The sequence below is a fragment of the Protomyctophum parallelum genome (genome assembly GCF_964188405.1).
Source record: "Protomyctophum parallelum genome assembly, chromosome: 1".
NCBI classification, from domain to species: Eukaryota; Metazoa; Chordata; class Actinopteri; order Myctophiformes; family Myctophidae; genus Protomyctophum; species Protomyctophum parallelum.
The window spans coordinates 56,272,834-56,292,754 of NC_139697.1; the positions used below are offsets into that span (position 1 = coordinate 56,272,834).

The 19,921-nt window shown below is 42.0% G+C and overlaps 3 protein-coding genes across 3 annotated transcripts in view; all 3 read left to right on the forward strand.

Annotated features, from left to right (window-relative positions):
• The window catches only part of bud13 (BUD13 homolog), a 7,412-nt gene extending 296 nt beyond the window's left edge, over positions 1 to 7,116 (forward strand). The window contains exons 2-10 of the mRNA XM_083783909.1: positions 1 to 65; positions 1,058 to 1,142; positions 1,292 to 1,657; positions 1,813 to 2,105; positions 2,594 to 2,702; positions 4,045 to 4,183; positions 4,662 to 4,852; positions 5,318 to 5,399; positions 6,747 to 7,116. The exon at positions 1 to 65 is cut by the window's left edge and continues 29 nt beyond it. Coding sequence (XP_083640035.1) covers positions 1 to 65; positions 1,058 to 1,142; positions 1,292 to 1,657; positions 1,813 to 2,105; positions 2,594 to 2,702; positions 4,045 to 4,183; positions 4,662 to 4,852; positions 5,318 to 5,399; positions 6,747 to 6,840 — 1,424 coding nt within the window. The 3' untranslated portion in view covers positions 6,841 to 7,116. The remainder of the gene's footprint in view (positions 66 to 1,057; positions 1,143 to 1,291; positions 1,658 to 1,812; positions 2,106 to 2,593; positions 2,703 to 4,044; positions 4,184 to 4,661; positions 4,853 to 5,317; positions 5,400 to 6,746) is intronic.
• A 2,613-nt stretch (positions 7,117 to 9,729) lies between these two features.
• snrnp35 (small nuclear ribonucleoprotein 35 (U11/U12)) lies at positions 9,730 to 11,364 on the forward strand. Its single transcript, XM_083772228.1, has one exon. It carries the CDS (start codon positions 9,909 to 9,911, stop codon positions 10,656 to 10,658), a length of 750 nt encoding a protein of 249 aa, XP_083628354.1. The 5' UTR covers positions 9,730 to 9,908; the 3' UTR covers positions 10,659 to 11,364.
• A 6,616-nt stretch (positions 11,365 to 17,980) lies between these two features.
• arhgap42a (Rho GTPase activating protein 42a) overlaps positions 17,981 to 19,921 on the forward strand; it is a 29,408-nt gene continuing 27,467 nt past the window's right edge. The window contains exon 1 of the mRNA XM_083780902.1: positions 17,981 to 18,303. Coding sequence (XP_083637028.1) covers positions 18,150 to 18,303 — 154 coding nt within the window. The 5' untranslated portion in view covers positions 17,981 to 18,149. The remainder of the gene's footprint in view (positions 18,304 to 19,921) is intronic.

Below are 19,921 nucleotides of genomic sequence, written 5' to 3' on the forward strand. Positions count from 1 at the left end.
GGAGGCAGATCGTTAGCGAGGAGGACAAGGAAGCTGAGGAGGACGAAGATGATGAAGCTCCTGTGGTAAGTTGATCTAGCTAATGCCATAGCTAGCTTTGTGCTATTTAGTTAGCTATAAGACACTACATTAGACTGGTTTATTTACTAACCAATCTGGAAACCCATTCAGGGCTTTTGCCTCAGGGCATGTTTTGTGTTAAACAGGAGCAGGGGTCTTGAGAGATTAATTGAAAACATGTCATGTTTGGTACTTTGGAATTAGCCCTGGGACGTGAAGGACGAGCGTCATGTGGCTAGTTTGGAATAAACCAGTCTCGTATAAGTGGCTAGTGTGCACCCACTGTACCAGCCATACGCATAATATCTGGGTTGGGGTAATAAAATAGTATTTAATATATATATATAGAAGACCCTATAAAGTCTATGGCTTGGTTTGTTTTACATTTTGTGGGTGTGTTAACAACTTATAAAACATTTTGGACTAAAAGAAAGTTGTACATTCAAGAAAAAGAAAAAAAGCCTTTGCTTTTGTATGTCAGGGGGGCATGTTTAAAGCAAACATAAAAGTCCATAGACTTGGCTGCCACATGACATCACAGGCATAGCTGCTGGGGGGGTCTGCACCATTGGGGGATGCCTGGTCTATTTATTTATTTTTCCTGACCGGCACTGGTGCATGCCATGGTCTAGCACTGTTTCCATTTTGCAATAGTTGTTGTGACGGGCTAATACACAACAATGTGAGTCATGACGTCGCTCTATTACGCTATCACGTTTGGCCACATTTGGGAAAGTGGCTATGACTGTTTTTAGCCCAAGGAGTGTTTTTTGTGTTTTTAATGGTGCTCCAACTTTCAACCCCTGAATTTACCATGATCCAAAATGTATATAATACACAATGTTTAATATGTTATATGGATGCATCATAAAAACCTTGAACAATTACTATTGCAATTTATTTTGGGTCAAATCTTAGATTGACTGGCCTACTATGAGTATTCTAGCCTGGCGTTGACCTGACAATTGCTATACCATGTTGTTTCTTGTCTACTCAGGTTGCTGACGTAATTGATGATCGGCCAGAGGAGGTGAAGCAGCTGGAGTCATTCAGGGTCAGCAACAAGTGGAGAGTGTTGGGAGGTAATAAGAAATGTATGAAGCAACGTGTCTGCAACCATGTCTGAAGAAGACAACATCTTTTGCACCATCTTAAAACCAGGTGACTTGCATTGTCCAGCACTTTCCTTTTTTTAATAAAATAAGTCATGTCGAGTGTTCTTTCTTCTTAGCTGATGAAGATAAAGCTACAGAGGAAGAGGAGGAGTTGAGGGTATCTCATTCTCCTGAGCCTGATACTGAAGTAAGGACTCGCCATGACTCGCCAGAGCCTCCCTCGGTGAGCAGAACCAGACACGACTCGCCAGAGGCCTCATCGATGAGCAGGATCATACATGACTCACCAGAGGCCCCATCGGTGAAGAGGACCGGACATGACTCGCCAGAGGCCTCGTTGCTCAGGAAGGCACGTCATGAAAACTCTCCAGACCAGTCTCCTCCAGGACGATGCTCTGGCTCTCGCAAAAAACCTGACCAAAGCTCCTCACCCCCTCGGTCAAACAAACATTCAGGGAGAGCTCAGAAGGGACATAGCAGAGGTGAGTATTGAGAGGTATATTGTGATGCTGAACCTGGGGTTTACGGGTGGCTGCTTAAAGTATATTTTATTGAGATTTACAATACAAAACTGAGACACTTATTTTCAAGTTTCACTGCAGTGCCTGAATGCATGAAAGAGCACTTTCTTTTGCAGATCTGTCACCTGTCAGGAGAAAACATTCACCTGATTCTCAACGGTCACCGCCAGCAAAGCGAGCTCAAAACAGACACGACTCTGACACATCACCTCCCAGAAAAAAAACACAAAGGGGAGGTGGTTCGGACTCTGACCAATCCCCACCAAGGAGGGCCCAATCTCCACCCAATAGAAGGCCAGATACAGGTCAGGGCTCTGACGGAGACCAGTCACCACCAAGGAGACGAATGCGGGGTGGAAGGGCATCGGGTGATGACCTCTCTCCTCCTCGCAGACCTGGGCAATCAGAGGTGAAATAATGACACCAATTCAGTTGGAGGTGGAAGCCTCTATTTTGAAGGCGATAAACGGGCAATTGGCCAAAAATGAACCCCCAGCACACTCGGCACAGTGGTTTCTCTGACTAGGCACTGGCAGGCAAATGAGGCAATAAGCGATTTCAAGTGCACAACACCAGACAGTTAAAGAATCTTCAACCTCCTTGTTATTTGCAGCTGACTGATTTTGTCTTAGATATATAAGTATCTAAGACACTGGAACAATTACCTCATTGTGACATAACATTTTCCACTCTCAAAATCTTTGTTGGAAGCTTATGTCCAAAGACATGTTATATACCGCTCGTGGAAAATGCCCAAATGATTTTATTTAGTGAGTATGGTTAATGATCTATGGATTAGAATTTATTCTATTGATGCGCCCTTGAAGTGTCTGCATAATTCTGTGAAATAACTAAAGTGAAATAAAATGTGGTGTTTTTTTCCCCCTTTGTTTCCAGAGCCAGAGGATGCTCTCAGGAGGAGCTGCTGGTCTGGTTTCCGTAGACATTCTAAGGAAAGAACAGGAGGAGAACCGACGCAGAGAGAAAAACAACGATGGACTCGCTGGTCAGCTCAACTTTTCTTTACTTTATTCCACTGAAACTTTGTTTAGAACATTTTGGCAGTGTCTAAACTCTAATGGATACTGAATGGTTCAGTTACATTTATCTACCATCTTCAAAGACACTTCTACTGTAGGCTCTAATAGTTCTACATGATGGACATATAGCACATTTAAAACAACAAAGTTGACCAAAGTGCGGTACAATTAGGCAAACCAGCAATAAAACATAATACAATACAGTAATAAAATATACAATAAAATCAAACACTCAGGAGTACACATTCATCACGGTTTAAAAGCCAGGGAATAGAAATTAGTTTTAAGATGTTTTAAAAACGGGTAGTGTTGGAGCCAGCCTGACACGGCTAGGTGGCTGGTTCCACAGTTTAGGAGCAATGACTGAAAAGGCTCATCAGGGTCCACTCACTGTATTTATGTTTATTAACAGTTTGACTGTTTTTTACGATTAACCCGCATTTTAATCAACCCCCCTTCACTGCCGAGATTGTTGTATTACCTTTAGAGCATACGCTGAATTATTTGGGCTTTTAATCCGCGAAAATCCATCAAAAAAAGCTCCCGTGGTTTGTTATGATCTGTGTGTAGCATCCACCATCTTGGTGCACCCGGAAGACGCACACAAGATTGGTTTCAATGAGGCGTTGCACCCAATGCATTTCCATTGGCCTCAATTTCCCAGAAGCCCTAGCAGCCCACAGCATGTGACGATTTCCGGTTTCGTCATCACAGCGAAGGCATCCAGTCTCATACTCCGCGACGAAGACGGATTTTCTTTTGATTCATTACATTACGGCGGATTAAACACATAAAACAAAAGGCGGGTATGTCCGATACGGCAGCGACATTAACCTGGAGTAATCCATTCGCGGCACGGAAACTGTTAAAGGATCCCCATTAGAGATGCATGAAAGAGCCTCTAGTCTTCTTGGGGTCCTGAACAAAGCAAATACAATACAAATGTACAACTAAAAATACAAATTAAAGTACATTTTAATTCAGGGCGTCTAGCTGGTGGAGAGGTTACATCACTCTACCCACCACGGCAGAGACCCTGGTTTGATTCCCAGCAGTGGTGCCTTTAGCTTGGCCAAGCAATCCAATAAACACAAATTGTCAATGTCCTTGGGTGGGAAACCAGTAAGTGGGTTGTCTGTTTGGGCATAGATGGGGTGAACTGCAATGCTCTTGAGAAAAGATCCTGTACCCCAACCTGCTCACTGGTTCTCAGCTAAATCCCAACACTGTAATGTTACAAAGATGTTGACTTGTGAAGTTGAACTACGTTATCTAATGCGATATTTTAACACTCTTCCTCCTCTCCAGAGGAGGCCCGCAATGCCCAGACTGTGTTCAGAGACAAGAGTGGCAAAAGAAGGGATCTGGAAACAGAAAGGGAAGAACAGAAGAGGAAGGCTGAAGAAAAAGCAGTGAAAGATGAGAAATACGCTCAGTGGGGTAAAGGGTAAGAGAGAGGGTGTAATATTTTGGTATTTGTGGAATGAGATGCTGGGGCTTGTAATGTGTTAAAGTTTACCAATGTACATACAGTATGTGAACAGTGATCTATTAGCAATATTGGCCCATCTGTATTGACCAGTAATTTTTACATTTGTATATCCCCAGATACTCACACACTGTGACTTTATTTCCCATTATTTCATGTGAATGTAATTGTGTCAATATTCTATCAAATGGTCGTGTAAGCTTTTAATTTGGGAGATTATTTTAGAGGATAAATAGTCAACTTTTCTACATTACCTCAAGTTGCATACTGTAATTCTATTCCATCTACTAATTCATGGAACCATAAACTGTCATTGCTGTTTTTCTAAACACTCTTCGATGCTAGTTCTGGCTTTAAACCATCACTGTGTGTTCAAATATGTGTGCTGTGTGTATCTTGTCTACCTGTGTGTTTGTGTGCATGTTTCTGTGCGTAGGTTAGTTCAGTCACAAATGCAGCACCAGAAACTGGAAGACGCAGTGCATGAGGCCCATAAGCCTCTGGCACGTCATCGTGATGACGAGGACCTGGACCGGATGCTGCGAGAGCAGTTGAGGGACGGAGACCCGATGGCGGCCATGCTCAGACGCAAGAAAGACCGCAACTCCAAGGCATCGGGCATCAAAGGTCAGGGCATAATGTGGCTGTCCCAAATAAATGTTTCGAATCTTTGAATATTATGCACAATGTTCGAGTGAATGTCTGAATACTCATTCTAATTTAATTCACCAACAAATCAATCCAAGTCATTTTGGGCAAGATTGTTGTTTAATGTAAATGTGGTAAGGCATGTCTTGAGAGCCGATCACACTGTCAAAATGCAAATCTGCACTAGGGTTTTGTGTGTAAAACCAGGAACTCTTGGAAGTTGATGCAAGTAAAAAAAACTATATACCTGTATATTTAGGTACATATTTTAGTTACACCAACATTGTTTGTGAAATGGTGTGTACTTACTGGTGAATATTTTTTATAGTTTGTTAGCTCCAAGTAGTCAGACAGCAACCCCACACACTTACTTGAATGTAACATGAAAACATGTGCAAGCCATCATCAGCATTTGACTTTTTCCAACTTCCTATGTTTTCTCAGAGAGACCACGATACAAAGGTCCCATGCCGCCACCCAACCGATTCAACCTCCTACCCGGCTATCGCTGGGATGGGGTGGACAGGTAATGTGTGTGTGACTATTGTTGTGGAAAGGTACTGGAAGACCCAGGGATGTATCTTCACCAGACGAAATGACTCAGACCAGTCCCGTTGATCAAGCTTAGAAATAGTATTTATTAACATGCATTAGACATACCCTAGGGTAGGTACCCTCACAAAAAACATGCAGTAATCCTGGTCTCTAAACTGCCTCCCCCTGGCCAGCCGGGGCGCCTGATGGAGGGGAAAGGAACTGGTTGGAATAACGTGTTCCTTCCACGCGCTATGTCCAACCAGGGAAACTCCCCCCTGTCAGGTGCAAAGGAGCAACTTGGACACTCAGGCATGAAGGAAGCATGAGTTCAAGTCCGTTGCTCTCCCCAGGTTGGCGGAGGGTGTGTAGAGCCCAGGATCACATTAGATAATTGACACAGGGGTGAAAAATAGGTTAACCCATTCTGAACGGGCACCCATTTTGGTGTCAGCATCATGTTATGCTTTAGCTATTTAAAAATAGCAGATCTACAAGCTCATATCGCGCCACCGAGTGGCGCGATACGAGCTTGTAGGTCTGCTATTTTTTGAAAAATCGAAGAACGACTGACATTTTTAGAATCTGATCTCAGGTCAGAATGGGTTCGTCAGACCAGTGTGTGTCCGGCGGAAACCTCGTATGAATCTGATCTCAGGTCAGAATGGGTTAAAACATCGTGGGATAAAAAAATATATTTAAAAAAAAGACATACAGCAAAGCAGGTTTTAGGCAGCATTCGTACAGACTCGATATCGTAGGAAACAAACTGCACATCCTAAAATCTGGCTACTGAGCTATATTGATCTACTTTTAGATATACTTTTACTGTTTCGTCACTACACTACTGTGTTTTGTGTTTGTCAGAGTGTGTTTGAGAGTGTTTTTGTTCTATTCTGCTTGCATGCATGTGTGTTGGTGGTGTTTGCGAACGCAGTGAGCCACTTACTATGACAGCAAGGGCTGAATGTCTGTGTGTGTGTGTGTGTGTCACGCTGTTACACCACCCGCCCGCCACCAGAGGGCGCAGCTGTAGCACACACACACACACACACACAGGGCGCAGCTGTAGCACACACACACACACACACACACACACATACACACACAACCACACACACACATACACACACAACCACACACACACGAGCTGCGTTCGCTTCCCGCGTTTGCGCGTCTTACTTGTATATGTAACTGTATGCCTGGCTGTGTGACACACAATGTTTGTTTGAACCAATTGTGTGTATTGCTTGGGTGAGTATGAGTGGCTTTTAACGGTATAAATTAAAACCTGGGTCTCCAAACATCCATAGAAGAATTTTGTGTGGGTCTCTTCCAGGTCAAACGGGTTTGAAAAGAAACGCTACACCAGGATATCGGAGAAACAAGCGGTTCAGGAGGAAGCTTACAAATGGAGCGTTGAAGATATGTAATGAGACTGGTTAAAGAATACACAGAGTGGACATACAGTACAGTATGCAACATCCTGGACTGTATGGTGTGTTTGAGTAGGGAAGATGGAGAACACGTCATCTATCTCAGTAGTGCAGTAAATGTGACCGTACACTATAATGGATTGAATTAATATCAGTATGACTACTGTACATAGAATATAATTAACAGCTGTCCTTTTATAATGCTGGATTCAATGTGAATTACATATTGATGGTTGTGTTTTCACTGGGTTATTAAATATATTTTGTAAACTAGTGCATCCTGTATTTCATGCTTGTATTGACGTCTGTTTCACTGTCTTTAGTTACTTTTACAGGCACTTATTGACACCATGTTGTCAACTAATTTACTGCAAACCTGACTGGAATGGCATTTGAATCCTTTTTACTATTTGCTGTTGTGCAACTTCAAGTTGCAGGAGTGCTATAGCAAATATGCTGAGTCACACTGACTGGTTGCAATATTTGGCTTTTTAACTTTTATACAGTAGTGTTTAGATGTTTCACATTTAGACACCAATGATGATACAGTACGTGGAACCTAACTGTCGCCAGGCTTTTGGCAGTACCTGTGGAAAGACTGGTTTCAGGTTTTCAGAGTTCTGTTAACAAAACAAAACAGCTTATTTTGGAGTTAGGTGGTCTCCCACTTTCCCACTGAAACATTTAGATCTTGTGGTAGTTGGTTACGTGGTAGGGTGATCTAATTATAGGTATTATTATATATAGGTATTGCGTGAAAATCAAATTGAATGAAAAACGTTTTGCTGTGCACTGTTCAGAATCTCTGAGGTATGGATTTGTTTTTGCGTCTCAGATATGCCTCCTCAGCATACTTGGCTCAGATCTGAACCCATTTGATTTAGGTCACATTCTCACCAGAGAGCTTTGCTGCGATTAAAACGAATCCTGTTGCGCATTTTCAGAAAGTGTGCTTCGTTTGGCAGGTGTGAAGGCTCATTCTAATCCTAATGCACAGCAAAGAACCGCATTTTACTCCGCCCCAAAACGGGGGTTTCGCTTCGCTTCCAATCGCACTTGACTACGATTCGGTGCAGGTGTGAATGCAATCCGCAGTAAATAAAGGAAATGAAGCAAACAATGTGGCGGGTGAGGAGCTGAACACAGTTGGAGACGGAGAAGGCATATTTTACGCAGCGCAAAGATGTCCCGTTACTGTGGATAGACGTGGTCGAATGAGGAGACTGAAGCCCTGATCGAAATGAGGACGTGTACATTAATCAATTGCTTAAGAAAACACATAAAAACACTGCAGTGTAGCCTATTATAGCCTACAGAATATTCTGTCTGTCTGTCTGTGCGTGCCGTAAACATGGAGTGCTGTCAGCCTGTCACTGTGTGGGGACTGGGGAGTTATATCAGTGCGCTTAGCGCTGAGCCTCCATGCCCAAAAGAACAGTGTGTGGCGGCTGCGTGCGTAAAGAGAGAGAGGGGGGTCCCAGAAGGGCGACGGCACGACACATGCACGTTATGAGTGTAATTTTATTACCATAGATTTCACTGTGTAGGCTAGTTTATGAATGGAACACAATGTTAAAGGTCCCCCCTGCTGCGTTTCCAATTGCTGCGGATGACAGTGTGAAGGCAAACCGCAGCCAATTCAATATGCAAGATTCCCAATTTCCCCATCCATACGCATTGAGTCTACCGAAGTATTAGGTGAGAATGTGACCTTAGTGTTAGGGACCCGTTGCGACCGCATGTCCTTACTGACGTCAACTCCAGGCAGGGTTCGAACCCACACAACCTTCTGTGTGAAATGCATATGCTCTAACCACTACAGCATTGATTGCTGATATGAATCTGTTATTCTTATGAGATTGCTGATATTACTCTTTTCTTAGCCTATTATGAACCATTTCTTGCAAGTTGCAACTTGATAAGAGGCATTCAACGTTTTTGTCCCCCCTTTTTTTCATTGGTCCTTAATATTGGTGTGATCATTTAAAGACCAATTTAGCCAATCAATTTGTGTTTGATGAACGTTTTATTTTCACAAAGGTGCTGCCTTTGTTTCCTTGATTAGGAGGAAGGAAAAGGTGTCAAGAGACTGGAGGGGGCTGATGCTTGCTGTCAAGAGACTGGAGGGGAGGAACATGTGTGTGGCTTTTTTGATTGATTGAAATATTTATTAACAGTTTGTAGAATTTACAGTACATTTTAAGCACAAACTCAATACAAAGACTGTCAACTGTGAGTGGACGACCCAATTAAGCATTACACTTGTTTACAACAGGGTCCACATTGTTCAATTCATCAAAACATTTAGAGACATACAAATAGACATTTCTATGTAGCTAAAGTACAGAACAGGAATTCATCATATGGGAAGCAAAAAAGGGAAAAGATACAATATACAGTGAGGGAAAATGGGGGGGAACAGAGCTGTGACAGAGCAAAAGGTTTCAGAGGGGGGAAGGGAGATGGGACTCATGGGAGAAACTTGTGTATGGACAAAAGGAGCTTTTTGGCTGTTACCACGCAAATCGGAGTGGATTATTATGGTGCTGGACGTGGCTAGGATGTTTTTGAATGTGGACATAAGTGCTGAAGAGCTGGACAATACGTTGAGAGAGGGATTTGCACCAACTCAGCCAGCTGTGGCTGAGAATCTGAAATGTCAGCAAGGGGATATTCGGGTAGGCACCTTTCATATATATATACTCACTAGGGCAAGGCACTGTAAATTATTTTGCACTGAGGAGAATCCAAAAGGAGTTATAACCAGTTGAGGGCAGCATGTGCCGGAAGCATAGAGGCCGGAAGGCATCTAGTCTGCCGAAAACCAGAAGAACCTTTGTTTCCTGACGGAACACTTGTTTTGACGCACTCGTACACATCCGCTTCGGATTGTTTTTGTTGACGTACCAACGATACTAGCAAAAGAAAACGAAAAGTAGGACGCAACAGCAGGCAGAGGCAGACGAGGCAGCTCGGCGTTCTATTGGGCTCTATGGCAACTTGTTATTAGAGGAAAAAACTGGTGAAAGTGTTTGCTTAATCTCATCCATTGTAGTTAGGAGACCATGAACGAATGGAGTGCAATAGCGAAGGTTTACGACCCGCTCAAAGCGGGCAGTATCGACGGCACCGACGTGGAGCCCCACGACCGAGCGGTGTGGAGGGCGATGTTCGGCCGCTACAAGCCAAACAAAGGTGTCGCGGGGGACCCGCTCCTCACCCTGTTCGTCGCCCGCCTGAACCCCCAGACGACAGACGACAAGCTATACGAAGTATTCTCCAAGTTTGGAGACATCAACCGTTTGCGACTGGTGAGGGACATCGTGACGGGATTCTCCAAGGGCTACGCGTTCATTGAATATAAAGAGGAGAGAGCTGTGGTTCGGGCTCGGAGGGAAGCCAACAAAGTGGTGGTGGATCAACACGAGTTGTTCGTTGACTTCGAGCAGGAGAGGACTCTCAAAGGATGGGTGCCGCGGCGGCTGGGAGGCGGGCAAGGAGGGAAGAAAGAGTCCGGCCAGTTGCGTTTCGGTGGGAAAGACAGGCCTTTTAGGAAACCCATCAACCTCGGAATGAACTTTATGCCGGAATGGGCTGCAGGAGGAGGAGGGAGAGACTGCGAGAGAGGTGGAAGGGAGAAGGAAGATCGCCACAGGGACACTGAGTGGGGATCGGGAAGAGGAAGGAGAGACGACCGTGACAGAGGGAGAGAAAGAGGAGACTCGTACCGAGACAACAAGAGGGACAGGAGTTCTGAAAGAGACAGAGATGACAGAAGACATGCTGATAAGTACAGACACAGGGACAGGAGATGAACACAACAACATGAGAGGAGTCAAAATAACTTGTTGACACTTGACAGACATACAGTGATGCTGGAGCACTAGCCATAGTAGTGCCCACCCCAGTTGTTATCTTATTAAAGATGTTGGCTGGAGGATTTACAGTGGGTACTGAAACTAAAGTGAAACAGACATTGCGTTGAACATTCCATTTTATTTTATTTTTTCTGGGGGGGTCCTAATGCGTCCTGCAAGAAATTGTTATTTAGCTGACCTTACCATGCAGGGAAATGTGACTGTCAGTGGAGAGAAGAAGTAATATTCATGTTAATGAATGTTAAAAACATACTACAATAAAAGTCAATTGTGGCTATGAAATTTCTATCATGGAAATCATATTTTACAAACTGTTTTTTTCCCTCCACAATCATATTGACTAAGTGGTCAATATGATTGTGCAAAGCAGGGACATGAACGATTTGTGAGTGTTCTAGTGTGCTAGCTCTGGTCCTAGAAGCATTGGCTATGGACCAGAGCTATGATCTACCATGGAGCAGCAAACAGGATAAGGCTGAAGTAATTATGAGTTTCTTATAATCTACAAGAACATCCTCAGAAAATAATTTATTTTACAAATACGCTCTATCTGGCCTTCACCAGATCTTTTATTGTCGTATTTTAGGATTCTATTGTCTAGAAAACTGAAAAGAAGTCATACAATTATTCAGTTGTGATTAGTCTGTGTACACTACAGCAACGGGCTACAGGTTCATTCATTACTGGTTCTACAGGTCCATCTCAACTAATTAGGGGTCTCGTAAAATATTCTAATTCATTGAGATAGGATTTTTTGATTTTCATGAGCTTTTTTAATTATATTACAGAAGAAAATTTACTTTTACAAAATATTCTAATTTAAAATGAGTTGAGATGGACCTGTATATGTGGACTGTGAAGGAAAGGTTGTTTACTTGATTGGAAAGGTAACGTTAATGGTTACGTTCAATATTTAGGGACGTTCCAATTCCTAGGGGGATGATTTATCCCCCTATCCCTTGACACTCATTATGTAGGGGGAAGGGGCAAGGGATGAGGGGTAGGGTTAAAGAGCCATAAGTGTGGCCAAACATCTCTATGCTAAGACAGGAGAGAAACTATTTAGTAAATATCTCCCCCTAGTGTTCAAATATAAGTATCAACTGTCCTGTGTTTTGTCTCCCCTCTGTGTTTTGTCTCCCCTTCTGCTATTTTGATAAATTTTTGAACACTTCTTTATGGAATCAGTCTTTGTATACTTCAGTATTTCTCTGCAAATTTGTCTGTACCCTAAAGTGGCCTCAAGAAGTTCTAAAGAGATCACAAAGAACAACTTAAAAAGAGGAATGTTGTATTGTCAATTATTAATCAATATTCCACACTTAATAACAATTAAATATTGCATAGACACAGGGTCTATGCAATATGTGGGTGTGGTTGTTGACTGTTGATATTGTGTGTAATGAACCATCTCTCAGAAGGTGTTTGTTTTTCCTCTCTGCCTGCCATGACGCGTGTGTTTGATCAAAGGCCAACAAGGGTAAGTCTCCATCTGAACCGTTCTGAAGTCTGTCCTGTGAATTAACACACACACACACACACACAGCGACAAATTACTGGCTCAATTGGATGCAGGGTTTTCATCACTGGGTGAGTGAAAAAAGCAATCACACCACATGTCAAATCTGCTGGACACATCCATATGCTATGACAATCCCTCTTATTCGGATGCTTATTCGGAGCGTCGGATGCTGTATGCGCAAGGAAACATGCTGTGTCGAAGATTTAGCATGTGCTCAGTACCGGTGAAGATCTCACTTTTTAAATCCTTTTGTACACCCCTGTACACCGCCCACCTGTGGTGCCGCTACAAGCAGGCCAGTTTCAGACGATTGACAGTGGCCTACAATGACTGTATGAGGCTGCTTCTGAGAGCTCCAAGAAGCTCCAGTGCAAGCCAAATGTTTGTCAGTGTTGGGGTTCCCACCTGCTCTGCTGTGCTACGAAATCTTATGTATAAATTCATGTGTAGAGTATCTGAGTCAGTAAATGACATCATCAATGTCATCACTAACCCGATACGTAGTTCTGTCAGATTCTCCTCCAGACTGTGGAACCATTGGCGAACTTGTCTGTATGTTCGAAACTGAATATGGTGGAACTCTTTTTATTGTATATTTCTTTCTATATTATTATCTTTTTATCTATTGTGTTGCTGTTCTGTACTGTGATATGGATTCCCCTGAGTCTGCAATAAAGAATCAATCAATCAATCAATCATCATTATTATTGCAATATGCCCCCCACCCCCCAGTCTTACAATTACACTTCTCCTCCAGGCAGTTGTATGGGGGGGCCAAGCTTAGTCTGATTACACCAGTTGCACCTGTTACAATCAGGCAAGGAGTTATGTGTTCATTCAAAAAATCAAAACCACACAACTAAAACTACATGTTGATTCTGCCAGCTGTGTGGTGGAATGGCCACATCTCAGCATAGAGTGATTACACCAATGCACCTGTTACAATGTTACAAACAGACAGTGTGGGTACCCTCTACCCTTGATGGCTGTGACATTGTCCTTGTTCGCTGTGTTATATAGTAATAGCCTATATCCTATATACAATCTACTTGACTCCAGTCTAGTGTATTCCTGAGCTCAAGCAGGCTTTACAGAAATGAAATTATCATCAATAACGGGCAAGCTCAGCTCATTCAGTCTCACCTGAGGGCTGGGTTGATGGCGATATTGTCTGGCTGTGGGAGGGCGGGGGTTCTGCAGTGGACGACAGGGTGAGCTGGGAAATCCCTCTGGTACTGTGTCTGCATCGACATTCTCTCCGGCTGACACCTTGTTTCACTCTTAGTGGCTAGCTTCACCTCTGCTTGACCTCTGCTGCCTTCACACTCATCCTCTCTCTGTGCTAGGCTGTTGTTCCTTCTTCCCGTTGGTTCGGAGGTTCCGGAGGCTCCTGAGGGTGTGGGGTACGCCTGCTGTGTGTTCTGGAAGGTCCGATCTTCTCCTGTAGGATGATCATTACCATGGTGAGATATTAATACAAGATGTTATCTATCTTGTTTCATATTGCCTTATCTTTCCTTACTATGCCTTACTTTATACGGTGTAGTAGGGGTGAATGTTGCAATGGCAATCATTTTGAGTACTGTGACATTGCAGTATCCGACATACTATTAAAGGTTTTCTGGCTGATTTTAATTAATTAAAACACACACACACACACACACACACACACACACACACACACACACACACACACACACAAACCACGACATACACATATTATCTAATAACTGATGAACAATGTATACCCACTAGGTTTAAGTTACAACCTTTGCCTCTCTCTGACTGGAAACCTGGCTTTGGGCAGAAGGCTTCTTGTGACGTGGTCTCCATCTTTGCCGGAGTGTCTGGGTAGAGGAGTAATCCTGACCAGACCACAGAGTTGCAGGGAGAGGTGGCACACAGAAAAGGATATAAGGCCCTGAGAACTGCCTAGTGCTTAAAGTTCTTTCAAATCCTGAGTCTTTATTTAACTCTGAGAGTGTACGAATAGAGCGCCCCTCACTTCACACAGCTATGATTTTTCCTTAAAGGGACACTTCACCCTTTTTGCAAAAAAATATATGTTAATGACGTTTAGAAGCTTTAGATCACTTTCCTGGGGGTATTTATGTGTGTAATATGTGGTTTTAGTTATTTTAGATTGTAGCAGTGAGCCTGTTGTCTCTGATGTCATGGACACTGGTCTCACTACCTTCCTGGACTACAATTCCCATAATTCTTTGGTGCACTGCTCCTCCTTGCGGATAGGGGGAGAGCTGTCTTACTGAGACAACATGTAGTCCAGGAAGGAAGTGAGCCCAGTGTCCATGACATCAGAGACAACAGGCTCACTGCTACAATCTAAAATATCTAAAACCACATATTACATACATAAAGCCCCCCAGGAAAGTGTTCTAAAGCTTCTAAACGTCATTAACATATATTTTTTTGCAAAAAGGGTGAAGTGTCCCTTTAATGCTTTACAGATGGGTTCTTAGATTGCAGTGAAATAGACCCCTTATGATACCACAACTATGTGTGATGTCAATTGGCGAGAGTAGCCTTGCAAAATACCAATACAAACTTACCTGCAGCTGTTGGTAGCTCGCCTCTGTATGGTCGAGTACGTAAAAACAACATGTGGTGGGGACGTGTCTGTGACAGGTTTGCATTTTGGATGAATATTCTGTCCACAGGATCCTGAGAGCGGTGTTGGCTCATTGATATCACCAACTTTGAGTCAGTGGTTACCGCCAACAATTGCTGCAGAAATCGCCACAAGTGTTAATCTTTTGAAACCACTTTAATTATTAATTTGCCTTTGCTGTTTCTGTATGTTTGATTATTTTGATTTATTTTGTACATATAGATTTCTATGCAGATGGCAGTTCTGCAAAAAGCCAAGGTGATGCAAGTCTAGCAACACTTAAATCAGCTTTATTTCTTTATATTTAGCCTCTAGATATACCAACAGTCCTGAATAAATAGATTGACAATATACAAAATACAAATGCTAACGTAGCCTACCTCAAAATCGACAGACTTCAACACAGTTCCTTGGTTTTAACGACTGTCTACATTTCCCTAACTGTGTGTGTGTGTGTGTGTGTGTGTGTGTGTGTGTATGTATACTGTACACAGGCTCTTTCTGGTTTGTATATTTCAGTTGTCATGGTGCTCCATTATTCTGCAGTGATTGACAGGTGGTTATTCAGAGCTCCTTGTACAATGAAGCTGTTAAACCACCAACAGAGGTGGAATGGAAAGATGTCTTTAGCAGTTCTTTACTGGATTCACACTGAGACCCAAATGTTGTGTAGCTCACAAAGTTATAGGATACAATATGTTAAATTAAATAAAAAGAACAAGTTATTTTTTTAAGCCTCCCTTCAATGTAGTGACTAGTGATAGGCTTTTGTGACCATGCCACTAGTTGGGAACCAGTGTTTTAGAAAACTGAGTTTCTACCTTTTTAATTTCAAGGAACTGTTTGACATGCATTAGATTAGATCACAGACCCCATTTTAAGTGATGTCTGTCTGGGACCCCAATCTACACCATCGAATCGGCATTGTTTATTTAATTTGATTGTGTACAAATGGAACCAAATATACCAAATTAACCAAACCATAAAGGTGGTTTGATTTATACACTCTTGGAGTTATACATAACTATAGGGGTCCATTTGGTTCCTAACCTATCAACAATTTAGCTGGGGATGCCCTGCGGGTCCCACAACCCCAACCCATTCTGACCTGAGATCAGATTCACACGAGGTTTCCGCCGGACACACACTGGTCTGATGAACCCATTCTGACCTGAGATCAGATTCTAAAAAATGTCAGTCGTTCTTCGATTTTTCAAAAATAGCAGACCTACAAGCTCGTATCGCGCCACTCGGTGGCGCGATATGAGCTTGTAGATCTGCTATTTTTCAATAGCTAAAGCATAACATGATGCCGACACCAAAATGGGTGCCCGGTCAGAATGGGATAAGAACCAGTCATTTTGAAGTAAAAGATAATACAGAGTTGTACTGTTGTAGTGAAAATATATAGCTTGCAAAAGAGTTGGCCCGTGGCTAAACTGACTTGCCAACCCCTGTACTATACCTGAAAGAATATTGATAATTCAGCTAGATGGCCTACAATCACAATGATAGCCTTTGTAGAATATACATTCCAGTGCATCACTTGGTATTTTTGTATTTTTCTTTTGTCTCCAACAGGCCGAAGGCGTGGACAAGACTATGTTTTTGCCCCTGTCCATCCGTGTGTCTGTGTGTCCTTCTGTGAGAAGATAATCTCTGTCTCCGGCACCATGGACCAATCAGAATTAAACTGTGGACACATACTCCTTGGAGGCCAGGTAAACCTCTGCCCCACATTTTGTTATAGCACCACCATGACATAGGTTTTTGCAAACATGTTGTGTTACTACTCCTACAGACTTTGTCCAAACCTCACACACATCATTCAGTATATATTATCTCTGTAGTCATGTGACACTTTGCAAAGGCAACTTACAGAATGTAGGCATCACCACCACTGCCTCCTGATGCTGTTGTGTTCTGTTGACACATCTCACCAAAAACCGACAACGAGTTTAAAACTAAATAAATTTTCTGTATATATTTATTTAATTTTGCTTAGTTTATACACACAAGGAATGCTGTGAGTACACAACTGATCATGGCCAGGGGATATACAGTAACACTTTGACTTACAAATTCTTTGGGAGGTTGAGGTTCCCTACTCTGCCTTGGGGCCTTGGACTGTTTTCCAACGTACCATACAGTTGTCATGGTTTTTCTTGTGAATTCAAGAACAAAGGCAAAGTGTTCCCACTTCCCAACATTGAATAAATGAATACACAAGTGGTGATTCAAAAAATAAATCTTTTCTTTACTGCAGTCATGTTTCCAAGTTGTTCTGCCCCTGCCACCTCCAGTGTTTGACTAGCACCAGTATTGCATCATTCTTGTAGCCTACCTTTGTAGCAGCCAGACTAGAAGACCTGTTTTGACCTGTACAGGTGAATTCCCTAACCATAAGATTATTGTAGTGATACGTATCACGTATCACTGATACGTATCACTACGATAATGTTATGTAAAACATGCGAAGAGATAAGACATTTCCGGTTGTGTATTTTTAGAAATGTCTTCTAGGTGTAAAATAAAAATAAAATGTGTGGTATTTAATGAATATTTATTATTTTCATATATATATATTATTAATTATATATATTATAATATAAAAAATTGCATGCAATAAAAAAGATAAATAAAGTTCAACAACTAATTAACATGTATTCACATTCACATGTTAGATAAAATCTGATGGGGGGGGACAACAACATTAAAGGTTTGGTAAATGCACAAGGTCAAATTACTTGGCAAAATACTCTCCCAACGCCAGCAGGAGTCTCCCGTCCCCATAGTAACACGACCCGCACCCCGTGATTGAGAGCCGTAGATGGACAGAGTTGAGTTCGTTGAATCAGTTAGTTTTCGGTGGCAGGCAGCCGCCCATCCTCGATAAAAAGTAGTTTTTAATGCCAATATAATGTTAACTTAACATCCATAAAGTACCATTTGGAATCTCTCAATGGCGATGTCAAGTTAGTCCTAAAAGTCGCTCCCTGAACAAAGTGCGCGTCATGATAATAAGAATCCAACTCTTTGTATCCACGCCTCTGCTGTGATCCACAGTCTGGACTGTCCGGAAGTTCTGTGGGAAAACTGAGAAGAGCATGAAAGAAGAAAAAAGGAAAGGGAAAAAAAGGAAAAGAAGGAGTTGGAAGAAAGTTTACTCTTAACCTCCGAGCACTGAAATAAAAGTTTTCCTTTTTGTTCCTCATTGCCGAGGATTTTTTTCAGAACACATCTGAATTAAGTTAAAGTGCATCATATCTGTTTACCGATGGGTCTGCCGACGCTGGAGTTTAGTGACTCGTTCTTGGACAGTCCAGAGTTTAGAGACAGACTGCAGTGCCATGAGATAGAGCTAGAACGCACCAACAGATTCATAAAGGACCTCATTAAAGATGGAAACATGCTCATATCTGCCCTGAGAAGTAAGTATGTCATATTGTGTTTTATTGGGCGTCAAAAACAAGCTCGCATACTTAGCCTACTTGGACAACCTTTGGTCTCATTTATAGTCCCTGATAATAACTATCACAGTGTAGGCAAATCAAGGCCATTATGCCGAAAAAGGCACACAAACAGCCTAGCTTGAGACTTTGCTTTTGTACCGTTACTTGGACTTTATTATGATTTATTTGTTTGTTTGTTTGTTTGTTTATTTGTTGTATAGCTGTATATAGCATGCAGTATACATTACATTAAACCTGGCAAGTTAGTGGTGGGACCACAAAACACAACGTTTTTCGACTGTTGACTGAGACATAACGTAATAATGTGGTATTTGCAAATAACGGTGGTGCTAATATTGTGGTCCACAAACGGTGTTGCACATAGTTATTATTGTGTCACTTAGTGAAGTATGTCTTTTAGTGCAATTAACATAATCTCCCTGGAATGTCTTGAATCGCAAGTTGTCCACAAAGAAGGTAATGTGTTGCTTTCACATACAAATCAGACAAAAACATGATGTAGGTTGTAGGCTATATCCACTCCACAAAATATGCATTATAATAACGTTTAGTTTGCGAACAACAACACAAGCTCTCAGTTTGAGGCCAGTAGACCATACACATGGACCCAGATGATGCAGCTGATGATCAAGCTATAGTGTAGCCTACCTATACAGTCAAGATGGTGGCTTCTTCTACATCTGCAACCTCTGACTTTGTAAACCATTGGGTCAGAAAAATGTGTTGTGACTTGTGAGATGTCCTGAAAGGGAATGAAGAACTACTTCATAGGGTTATATATCATGATGTGCTGGGCTGTATGAACACAAATATGGTCCAACACACAATATTCAGTATGGATTCATATGGTCACATAATGACATTTCTTCAAAACATGTTCCAATAATAGTTATCTGGTATTATTGAAATGTTATTTGATTATAATATTATTTTATTTTATTATTTTTGGGTGTGGAGGGAGGTGTAAGAGTGACTTGTGAACTTTTGTGGTGCAATCCCTCCCTAGTATGTGTCAATGAGCAAGGCATTGAATCTGCACCTGTGTTTAGAAGAGTATCAACTACACAGTTATGACAAAACATTTTGTTGCCTAAGTACCAGATTGATGCTAAAATAGAAACAATGCAATGGTGAGCTGTACTTTCACTTTTTTCCTGTGAATGTGATAAGACTTTACATTAGGGATGCACCGAAATTGAAATTCTTGGCCGAAACCGAATACCGAATATAGGAAACAGTTGGCCGAAAACCGAATATCCGAATATGATTAAGCTACCTGATTTATGGCAAAATAAATGTTTATGGCAAACACTTAACTTAAATAATAATCACTATTATGGGTCCATAAAACATTTATTCAGCCCTTTTGAATGCATTAATTGTTTCCAGCCAGACAGGTCTAGTCCAGAATGCCACTTTAAGCACTATATACTTTGTTGTACAACAAATAGCAAAGATTGTTGACCTACAAGCTTGTAGATGTTTGGGTAATTTGAAAGATTTAGAAAGCTTTTGCCTATAATGCCATGTTGAAAGTGGTTATCACTTAACATACCTACACCCGCACAGTATCATT

Excerpts from the sequence above, each read along its gene's own strand:
- snrnp35 (XM_083772228.1), top strand. The coding sequence starts at position 9,909 with ATGAACGAATGGAGTGCAATAGCGAAGGTTTACGACCCGCTCAAAGCG.